We start from the raw sequence: 12,260 nt of genomic DNA on the forward strand, positions 1-12,260 counted from the left end.
ATTAACTAAGCTTCTTTTGTCAGGGAGCATTACAATTAGGGGTGCTAATGTATTGAGACATGTCGTTCATGCATGCTGTTTATGGTTTTGTGATGGGGGCTAGGCATCTAGAGTTTGGTCATTATTGTTTGGTTGGTTGGTGTTTTTTTGTTTGTTTGTTTGTTTGTTTGTTATGTATGTCTTCTCTGATCTTTGTTGAGTGGGTATTTGGATCTTGTTTGCTGTTGCCCCAACTTGTCAGGGTTTTAACCAGCTGAATAGTGCTTGGTGTTCAGAGGCCACTGTATATTGATATGTGAAAGGAATATGAGAAGTAGTCTTAGCTCACCCAGGGGCAGCTGCAACCTCTTTGCCTAGGAGCAAACCTGTAAGCTTAGGAGACTCTCACTACCAAAATTCAGAGGTCTCAGGGGAGTTCTCCAAGTTCTACAGTTGGCCCTTGGTGACAGGGGCCAGCATCACAGTGGGAATGAGTGTGTGATGCTCCTTTGGGATGGGGTTCAGGACATTTTGTTCTCAGATAGAGGCAAGTGAGATGTGCATGGATAAAGATAGAGCAGAGATTGATGTAGGTGAGGTAGATGCTGGGCTGTGAGTCCTTATCTGTGGTGAGGCTGCAAGTAGTCAGGCCAGTAGAGCATCTTTGTATAGTAGAACTTTGTATGTGGAGAACTTGCTCTGGTAGTTGGAAGATACCACAAGGTTTTTTGGACTGATTTGTGGTTGGGGTGGCAAGAAAGGTGGGTGACTGGAACTGGGGAGCCCTACCTGAAATCTGTGTTGTAAGAGGCCTTACAGTCCTGGGTTTCAGGTCACTGGACTTTATTTTTTATTTGGTCCTAGAGTTGACTATTGGGTGAAGTGTCTTATGGACAACCGGGTCAGGGGGTCTGTGTCTGGGCTCCAGTTTGGATTCCAGTCAGTCCCAAAACAACACAATGGGTGGGGTAGCTGGAGTTTTTAAATCCAGAATTATATCATTTTTAAATACAGATAATTGTACTTCTTCCTTTTCTATTTATATCACTTTTTATTCCTATTTCTTGTCCCATATTTTTTGGTTAGAGAATTTAGATATTATACTGAATAAGAATCTCATTAAATGTCTTATTTCCTGGTTTTAATGAAAATGATTTTAGTTTTTCCATATCACATATAATATTGCTATATGTTCATCATACATAGCTTTTATTATATTGAGGATCCATGTATTCCTACTTACTTCCAGGATATTTATCAAGGTAATATTAAATTTTGCCTATCATTTTCTACATCTGTGGAGATGCCCACATGATTTTTGTCTTTGAGTCCACCATTGTGTTCAATTATGTTTAATGATTTGTATACATGGAACCTTTCTTGCGTGCCTGAAGTAAACCCAACTAGATCATACTGTATGATGTTTTTAATGTGTTGTTAAATTTGGTTCACTATTTTTTACAAGTTTATAGTATATTTTGATCATGTTCAAAGACACCCCATTATCCTTTCACTTTCAAGCCTGTTTTTATTTGCCAGTGAAGTGTATTCCTTACAGATAGCAAAGGGCTAGGTGTTGATATTATTACAATTGTCTAGCCTCCTTTTTTTTTTTTTTTAATCACAGGCTTTGCACCAATTACATTTCAGCTTAATATTGGAAGGTATAATTTATTACTATAATTTTATTGCTGCTTCTTGCTTAATTTGAATGTTATGTATTTTTTTTCTACCTCTTTACCTTAGAAGCTTGCTGTTTTAGCTGGACACAGTGGCAGCACTCAGGAAGGCAGAGACAGGCAGATCACTGTGAGTTTGAGGCCAGTCTGGTCTACAAAGCAAGTCTAGGACAGCCAAGGCTACACAGAGAAACCCTCTCTCTCAAAAAAAAAAAAAAAAAAAAAAAAAAGTTATGACTGTCTTTCTTCCCTCCTTTAAAGTATTATGTTTGATGCTGGCTTAGTGGCCTTGTATTGCTTTGGTTTGTCTTTGCTTTCATAGGTCTGTATTTCTAAATTGATTTTGAAAGACAGCTTTGCTGTACATAATAACGTTAATTGGCAGTTGCTTACTATCAAGGCTTGAAATGTGCCATTCCATGTTTTTCTTTCTTTTACACTTCTGAGAAGATTAGTGTAATACTGATGACTCTGTCCTTAGTAGGTTCACATTTTTCTCTTACTGGGTCCATTAGTCTTTCTTCGTTCTCTCCTCTTGGTATCTTAAGTATAAAGAGGCATGAAAACGCTTTTTTCTTTTTTTTTTTTTTTCACTGAAAAGAACTATGTGTGTACCTTTAAAGAAAATTTTTTTTGTATTTTTTTTTCATTTTTTTCTTATCAGTTACATTTTATTAACTCTGTACCCCAGCCGTGTCCCGATCCCTCATTCCCTCCCAGTCCCTCCCTCCTTCCCTCCTCTCCACCATGCCCCTTGCCAAGTCCATTGATAGGGGGGACCTCCTCCCCATTCATCTGATCCTGTTTTATCAGGTATCTTCAGGACTGGCTGCAAAGCTCTCCTCTGTGGCCTAACAGGACTGCTCCTCCCTTGGGGGGTGGGGAGGCCAAAGAGCCAGTCATTGAGTTCCTGTTAGAAATAGTCCTTGTTCCCCTCACTATGGGAAACCAATTGGTTACTGAGCTACCACAGGCTACCTCTGAGCAGAGGTTCTAGGTTACATTCATACATGGTCCTTGGTTGCATGTCAGTCTCAGAAAAGACCCTGTGCCCAGATATATTTGGTCCTTGTGGAGCTCCTATCCTTTCCTCATCAGACTAACTCCCCTTCTTTCTTATGATTCCCTGTACTCTGCCAAAGGTTTGGTCATGAGTCTTTGCTTTGAAAACACTGCTAGTTAGAGTCTTTCCAATGTGCTCAGTAGACTCCTGTCATACTTTCAATGCACATCCCATCTGTCATTCTAAACGAGGATTGATCATCTTACCCCATGTCCACTCTCTTAATTATCTTTTTTAGGTGTACAGATTTCATTATGTTTATTATATCTTATAGGTCTATATAAGTGAGAATATACCGTGTTTGTCTTTCTCCTTCTGGGATATTTCACTCAGGATGATCTTTTCTAGGTCCCACCATTTGCCTGCAAATTTCATGATTTCCTCCTTTTTGATTGCTGAGTAGTATTCCATTGTGTAAAAATACCACAATTTCTGTATCCATTCCTCCGTTGATGGACATCTGGGTTGTTTCCAGGTTCTGGCTATTACAAATAAAGCTGCTATAAACATGGTTGAGCAAATATCCCTTTTGTGTACTTGAGCAAACTTTGGGTATATACCTAGCAGTGGTATAGCTGGGTCTTGAGGAAGCACTATTCCTAATTGTCTTAGAAAGCGCCAGATAGATTTCCAGAGTGGTTGTACCAGTTTACATTCCCACCAGCAGTGGAGGAGGGTTCCCCTTTCTCTACAACCTCTCCAGCATGTGTTGTCCCTTGAGTTTTTCATTTTGGCCATTCTGATGGGTGTAAGGTGATATCTCAGGGTCGTTTTGATTTGCATTTCCCTGATGGCTAATGAGGATGAGCATTTCTTTAAGTGTTTCTCTGCCATTCGATATTCCTCTGTCGAGAATTCTCTGTTTAGCTCTGTTCCCCATTTTTTAATTGGATTACTTGGTTTGCTGCTTTTCAGCTTCTTTAGTTCTTTGTATATACTCGATATTAGTCCTCTGTCAGATATAGGGTTAGTGAAGATTCTTTCCCAATCTGTAGGCAGGCGTTTTGTTTTGATGACAGTGTCCTTTGCTTTACAGAAGCTGTTCAGTTTCATAAGGTCCCATTTATTAATTGTTGCTCTTAGAGCCTGTGCTGTTGGTGTTCTGTTCAGGAAGTTGTCTCCTGTGCCAATGAGTTCTAGGCTGTTCCCCACTTTTTCTTCTAACAGATTTAGAGTATCTGGGAAAACACTTTTTTCTAATCATGTGTACTTGGGGTTTTAAATGCTTATAAATAAATGCTTATCTCTTTCCTTAGATTTGTGTAAGTTTCAACTGTCATTTTATGAAAAGGTTTTCTTTCTACCCCATAAATTGTTTAGTTTGGTCTGTTGCTCATGTTCCAGAGGACTTGAAATCTTTGGCCATCTTGCTAATTCTTTCTTCACTCGTACCTGATGTGGCATTTCATTGATCTTGTGTCCTTATCCCTATGATGTTCCTTCTTCTGATTGATGTTGGCTATTAGTGGTGCTTTCTACTATTTCACGTCTACTATCTTCCATCTGTTTATTTTCAGAATCTCAATTTCCATGCTGATTTTCTCATCCAGGTTGCCCTCTTGCCTAGGTCTTGGCATCCTTATATCATTTATTTGTTTGCATTCTCTTTGGGATAACTGATTATTTATAAAAATTGACTTTGTTCATTGCTCATTTCTAAGTTAGATTTTTTTAAATTCTTTCAGACATCTTAATATCCTAGGATTCAGTTCTTGAAGAATTATAATCTTTGGGGGATGCATATTGTCTTGGTTTTTTATATTATTATGGTTTGTGTTGTAATTTTCACATTTGTTGGGATAAATATCTCTTTCAGTTGTTTTTTTTTTTTTTTTAAATAGATGTCTTAGTTAGCAACCTTTACTTGGGATCATAATCCCATCACCACTCAGAGAAGAAATAGTAGTCAGCAGCAATAGAAGCAATCTAAAAAAAATTCAGGAGTTTAAGTGTAATATAAAAGAGTTGGAAATATGGCTGGTTAATGAGGAAGGTTAGAAAAAAATGTTAGGTGTCCGTAGGATACCTACAGGATAAAGTAAACGTTTTAAAATTACTGAAGGTAATGATAATTAAAAATTAAATAATGAAGAGGGGTGTTTGGAAAGGAAGAAATTGAGAAAGGAAAAAGACGAAACGTTGGCATAGAAATAATAAGGCTGTAGAGATGGCTTGTGGTTAAAGTGCTTGCCGAGCAAGTGTGTGGATCTAGGTTTGGATCCTAGTGCCCATGTGGTTCATGGAACTAGAGGGAAACAGTTAAGACCACTTGCTGCCTGAGCAGAGTCTCCGAATGTGGTTTCCATCACTTATTTTAGACAGTGTACAACCATCTGTAGCTCACTGCTCCAGAGGACCCAACTCTCATCTGCTCCTCACACAGAGAGAAATATACATAAAAACAACATTAACCTTACCACACACACGAAATCTGGACATATCATCAAATGTCTGTAATCCCAGCACTAGGAAGTCAAGACAGAAGGACTCCAGAGGCTTAGTAGCCAATCAATCCCCCCAAATCTGCAAGCTCCAGGTTCATTGAGAAAACCTGTCTCAGAAAATAAAGTTCACAGCAATAGAAGACACCTGACATCAACCTCTAACCTCTACATGTGCACATATACCTACACATATTTGTATAACATACATACACACAAAAAATAATAAAGTGCAAAGTAAATAGAGACAAGCAATCCAGAGAAGAAGGAAGGAGACACAGAGAAGAAAAGACAAAAGGGAAGGAGGGAAACGATCAGTATCTCTTTCTTCAGAGAAAACATACATGCACAATCACATCACACATACCTCATACATATACCATACACATACAAATATGTACCACACACCACATAACCATACACCACACAGAACCCACAGACATAACACATACACTGTACACCAACCATATATGCCACACACATACACACATATACCACAAAACATACATGTATACCACACATATACACCATAAACTCATTCAGCACATACACCACAACACACATGCACATAGAGCATCACATACACACACATTGACACATGTACCACACCACATACACACATATGCCATACATCAGGACTCCACACACTACACATACACAGTATTCACACACATACGCCATGCACATACTACACACACACTTTTGCTGTTTTCTAGACGGAGGATACAAGGTAGTTTTTCCCTCTAAAGGCTAGACAGTTTAGAATACAAAGGCTGTTTTCATCTGAGCCCTGTCAGAGTTTATCTGGAAAGTCCGTTAATGTGCCAGTGCTGGCTCCACTCTCTGAACTGCTCCCACCACATGAATCCTAGGACACACCCTGGATGGATGGCTCTTCCTATCAGAGGCACTCCGCTTGTGTGGGTTTAGAATGGGAAATGTGTACAACTTGCTGTGGTCCTCTGAGACTATACAAATCAGTCAAGCCAACACTGTCTCTGGCAGCAACAGACAAAGCACAGGGCTGTGTTTGATCTGTGTACTAGGGCTTTGCGATTCTTTATTCTAGACACTTCTCTCATACCCATACAACTTTTGTCTCATCTTACTACAGTTTTACTGACTTCACTTTCAGCTGGCCACTGTGTGTGGCTTCCGCTTAGAGTCAAGTAGATCTCTTTCCATGAATCTTAGTCCAAGTCATAATGAGTTCTTGAAGTGGTCACTCACTCAGTGAGGAAAGGTGAGGCCTTTGTTGTTTAGAGATGTAGAAATGCAGGTTGTCTGCTTTCCTTGCCCAAGTATGAGTGTGAGGCCTCTACTAAGATGATTGCCACCCATAGGACCAGTGGAATGTGTGCTGCACAGGTCACAGAATGCAGGTTCTCACCTTGTGATTCTGCCTTGAGGAACAGGCCGGCTTCACAGAGCTCTACCAAGCTCTACCTCCAGAGGGCTGGCATCAAGGGCATGCATCACCATGCCAAGCTAGAAATGCCATCACAGACTTCATTTTTTCAGTGTGTCACCTAATGCACACATGGAACCCTCCAGGCCCTTTCTTTTCTCACTGGGGGAGCCTCCTTGTTCCCTGCTGTTTGCTTAGTAGGTTTTCTTTTACAAATCTGCAGTGCTCCTATAGTTTACCTGGTTTCTGCTGCTTGCCATTTCCCTCCCTTGCTTTTCCACACCACATACCTAATGATGTCTTCAGATTCTCGAGGATGCCCTGAAGTATCATATGTCTCTTACCCGCCATCTTCCCTGACCCTCTTCCCAGCTGTTTATTTGATTTGTATATCACTATCCTTATGTTTGACTATCAAATATTCTTTCCTCTGCAAAGAGGATAGTTCACTCAAAAAAGGGTCAGATTTTAGGGCTTCTAGGGAAGAAAAAATACATTATTGGGTATAAGTAGAAGTTGTTATCTTTTAACCCAAACTCAAATGAGTTATTTAAAGGGCAGTTTTAAGTAATGGAAATACTGTAGACTTTTTACGTTTTTATGATTGAAAAAACTACAGAACCATAAGCACTCAAAGGACATCAACAGCACAAAACACAATGAGCCACTTAAGTATTCAGTTTGGTTTCTTTGGCACCCTCAAAAGGGAAAGCCATAAACACAATGAGAATTGTAAAAATGTCAATAGACTTACTATTTTTAGAACTGTAGATGGTAATATCTAAGAAAGGCCTTGCAAGGCATAAGTTACATAGTGAGATGTATTTGAAGAAGAGATAAAATGATTTATAGAAAAACATACAAATATACATTATAAAAATACTTCCTTCATAACACTTTAATGCATGCCAGTTACCCTGATCTGATCATTGTACCGTATCACACTGTACCCTGTGAGCATGTCCAATTACTGCCTGTAAAAACTAAAAGCGTATTTTGAAAGTGCCTCCCTGTATGTAGGGAGAGGAGGGCTGGAGAGCAGAGGTAAATGCAACTGACTCTTGTTAAGGGGTTTTGTTTGTTTTCTAGTAAGCCTATAAATGCTGTGTTGCTTATATAATTATAGGAGATTACTGAAATCAATTTTGAAAATGCATTAAGATAGAAATTATTTCATTCTCAATGAAACATAATCTACTTCAACTTAACCTGTTTGTTCTTTTCTCCCCGCCTGTTATAGGAGTTGGTGCTGCAGTGATAGATAACTACCTTTATGTAGTCGGTGGTCACTCAGGGTCTTCCTACCTGAACACAGTACAGAAGTACGACCCTATCTCAGATACATGGCTGGATTCAGCTGGCATGATATACTGTCGCTGCAATTTTGGATTGACTGCACTTTGACAAGTGTGAACTCATGGAAACCGCACCTGGTGGTGCCACAAGAAGGAATGCCCAGTGCCCTGAACCTGAAAGCCACACTCCTTTCTTTGCAACTTGAAGTGCTGTGAAGACTCAAAGTTCTGTTGGGCACTTTGAACTGACAAGTAGTTTGAATTGCTCTTGATTATATAGTGAATTAATAATTTAAAAAAGGGTGGGGAGGAAAAAAAAGACCTAAGCAATTGAATTGTGCACTTTTCTCCACCGAGACTGGGATAGACTAGTTTTTGTGTTTCTACGTGTAAAGAAACCTTGCTGCTTTTCTGGGTTTGTTTCCTAATTTGAGCTCTGCTTTCCTGATCTGTATTTGACTTACTAAGATGAGAGAAGCCTCAGACTCTGGACTGTATCAAATGTGTACAGTGTGGGTGGTAATTGGTGAAGGAAAATTCATGCGCTTCACGTGGTTGTTGGGAAAGGGCTGCTTTTACTTTGGGTACTTTTAAGGATTGTAAATAACATGTCAGTCACGTTCCTTCTGCTAAATGACTTCAGGGCTAATAGTGTGCTAAGGTTGCAAAACTATGGCGTTAATTATCATATTTGGGGCCCTGTTTTCAGACATTGCTTATTTATTGTTTATGCTTTTTCTGTATGTGCTGGGTGAACTTTGTTCCTGATCTGTGCTTTGATAAGCATGAACAGAAAACCAGTTGTGTCAGTTTGGGTTATTCTTTAGTGCTACAAGGCAGGATTCTGACAGTTGATGTAAATATATTTGAAAGGTGTTTAATACCACCCTTAATTCATATTTTTTTATATATTCTTAATCTTAGTTTTTAATGTCTTAATTTTATTTTCAGTGTTCAACTATAAAAATGGTGCTAACTGTAGGATGTATAACAAAGCTATAACTGATGTTATTTGGATGTTCAGTGTGAGATGCATGATGTACTTTGATAATTGTTTTCATTTTTACTGGCTTGGTTCATTTGTGCATATGGAAAATGTTAGTGATTACATTAGTGTTAACATCCATCATGATCTGAATGGCTTGAGTTATACTTCCCATGGTTTTTGAATGGTGACTTAAAGAATGATGCTTTTTTATTTTCTTCTCTAGAGATTAGATGCTCTTCAGCACAGAAATATACGCTCCAAGCACAGTATGCTAGGCAGGTGTGCGTTACTGCATTCATATCTTAGGTAACTGAGTGTTTTTAACTTACTGAGGAAAACTGGAACTCGATGTTTACTTGAATAAATGGTTCTAAATTTGGTTCTGCTTTGATTTAAGAAACTATCTTTCAAAACAAAACTGTTACAGCCACTGACAGCTTATTTAAAAGAAATAGGTAACTTAATTTAGCATGGGTTACTAAATATGTTAGTCCTAAACATATTACCTTGCAGTTTATTACTATGTTGGTACTTGCGTTTTCATATTTAGTAATTTTGTTTTGGGTTGTTTTTTCCCCCTCACCTTCTCTCTCTCTCTCTCTCTCTTTGTAACTTCTACAAGACTGGTGAATATTTTTTCCTAAAAAAAAAAAAAACAAAAACAAAAAATAACTCATCCTGCATTCTTAAGTGCCATACTATTCTAACTATTGTTAAGAAGCCATTTGCAGTTATAAAGCCTAGCTTTACCTGTTAGCATATATGTCATTATTCAAAAACTATAGCTGGACAATTTGTAGTTTTCCTGTTCTTCCAGAAACTACCAGTTTTAGATATGAGAATATATTATGAAACTACGTAAAATCATCTTTAGTCATAAAGTAACACCATGCTTTACAAATATTTGCACAGACTATGTAGCCTTGCAAGTGATTTTTAGTCTCTTCTAACTTAGAACTCAACAGAAGCTAATAAAATCTACTGAATATTTTCTATGTCGCTTGTTTGAATATCATAATGATGCATAGCAATAACTTTTTCATTGATTTGAATAAATTTGTTGAATAGAAATAAGGTGCACTATTGTGGTTGGCCTAAACCTTATGTAAAGAAAAGCAATTTAAAGTAGATTCCAGCACATATTCACCTTTATATGCCCAGTTTAGTTTAGTTTAGTTTTTGTTTATATCAAATTGTGAAATATATTCTGTTACACTACTGTTAATCTCTTCCTCCCAGAAGAAGTGAGTTTGAAAGACTGGAAAGTTACTTTAAATATAAACACATCTATTCCAGTCATTCTGTCTCAACCGAACTTTACTCATATAGTTTCCAGTATGCAAATCATATCAAATCCATAGCCATTTGCCAAATTAGATCAAAAGTATGTACTGATTTTTTTTTATCTAAATATTTTATCTGACTTAAAAACTAAATGCAAAACATTTGGGGCAACAGTAGGATCATGTTCTTATGAATAAAGTATGAAAACAGAAAGCAGGGGGAAAAAAAACACTGAAATTTAGAGATACACTTATTCAGGGAATCCTGTTCATAATAACCAGGGCTCCTGTGTGACCTGACACCTGGCAGGTTTAAACAGAGATGAGAAGTTTCAGCTGAACACTGCTGATGAGTTGTGAATATAAAGCTCTATGTTTCTTACACTAAAAAGGATGGAATGTTAGATTACAGATCCCCAGTTTTAATGTTTTTAGAACTATATATATATGTATAACTTTATATATAAACATATGTATATAGTTGTAAAAATATATGGTTTTTTTCAAGGAAGAACTTAAAAGAAATTTAAGACTGCCCAGAAATATATTAAAAAAGAGCAACAGGGGAAATAGAAACCTGATCAATCACAGTGTCATTCGTCTTCTGTAATTTTTTCAGGGAATGTGGATGCAGTGTTTGGCTCTTTAATATTTAAAGATTTCCATGTCTCTCAGAATTGGATGGTGTACTTATGAAGGAAAAACAAAGCTGGGAAAGAGCACAACCAAACCCTATTGTCTAGAACATCGCGACTCTTGGTAACACTGAGGAAAACATGCTGTTTTTTGGTTTTATTTTATTTTTCACTTGTAGTGTGGGGTTCCTGGTATTGAAAATCAGATTCTACAATAAAATTACTGCTTAAAATTCAATTAATTTATGGCAGCCTCTGCGAGCCTTCTGTTCAGAGTTACAGGACAATGTGACATGTCAAGGTAACATCCTGTTTCACTATTAACCCTTTCTTTCCCACTGTAAACAGCCCTTTAATTAGACAAGATTTAATTAGTTAGGGATTCTGTGGCTGGATACCTATTAGATCTTTACATCCAGTTTACTGAATTCAGTGTTGATACTCACATTTGAAAAATAAGTTTAATATGTTGTAAATTGAAGACGTTTACAAATATTACTAGTGTGAATATGGTCAAGTAAGAATTCAGTTTACATCTCTGCAGAGAAAAACTGTCACCCATGTCTTTCATATTACATATCCACATGTCTTCTACACTTAATTTTGTCAAGATATCATATGTACAGTCCCACTTACTTTAAACTACCAAGCAAAAAGTTCCAAGTTTGCCTTAATATACCTGTAAAATTAAAGAACTGGACGATAATGCCTCTTATCTTTGCCTTATGAGTTGTGCCGTGTCATGAACCAGAGATGGCTGTGACTTTAACAGGATTCTGAAGCACTGTAGAAAAAGTACCAGTGGGTGTCCTCTGCTGCAAAGAGTGTAGTTGGTTGTCAGTAAGGTTCATGTTTAAATGTTTTTGTACCTGTCTTTTACCTCTGAATAGATACTTATTAGCATCAGGGTTTTATTTTTATCTTTGTTTACATAGTAAAGTGGCATTTAACTTGTTGAAGATTGTATTCTTTTTTTTTTTAAGAGTTCTTTGTGCATATTATTATGGTAATGCTCTGTAATGGTTATAGTTATGTTTCATTTAATGTGAAAAGTGTAAAATAAAACTGAACAATGTATATTTGTATTATGTAATGATTATGAACTGAACTAATCTTTGTCACATTCACCTCTTACGTCACTTAAGTTCTTTTAAATGCATTCATGCATGGATGGGTGGGGGGGTGCATAGGTGAGATAGGTGGATATCTCTCAAGATAAGGTGCAGGAGTTTCACACCACAAGCCTGTAATTCCAGTGAAGGATTATCAGGTGAATTTAGGTCAGGAAAACAGTCCGCTCCAGCCCCTTTAGAGAGGGTCTGCTACTTGCTCCACGGTTGGACTATTCCCAAGTCCTAGAAAAGTCCACTAGGAGATAAAAAGGAGCCTCCCTAAAGGAGAATACCCCAGAAATGAATCAGGAAAGGGCGGGCCCAGGATCCAGAGGCCCACAGCAAACTCCCAGCTGTGTGGCCCCATCCATCCCACT

General features: G+C 37.8%; 1 protein-coding gene across 1 annotated transcript in view; it reads left to right on the top strand.

Annotated features, from left to right (window-relative positions):
- Positions 1–11,848, top strand: part of Klhl28 (kelch like family member 28) — a 34,669-nt gene extending 22,821 nt beyond the window's left edge. Inside the window, exon 5 of the mRNA XM_055595526.1 lies at positions 7,811–11,848. Coding sequence (XP_055451501.1) covers positions 7,811–7,974 — 164 coding nt within the window. The 3' untranslated portion in view covers positions 7,975–11,848. The remainder of the gene's footprint in view (positions 1–7,810) is intronic.
- The last annotated feature ends 412 nt before the right edge of the window (positions 11,849–12,260 follow it).

Source organism: Psammomys obesus, unplaced genomic scaffold, assembly GCF_907164565.1.
Source record: "Psammomys obesus unplaced genomic scaffold, mPsaObe1.curated_primary_1811, whole genome shotgun sequence".
NCBI lineage: Eukaryota > Metazoa > Chordata > Mammalia > Rodentia > Muridae > Psammomys > Psammomys obesus.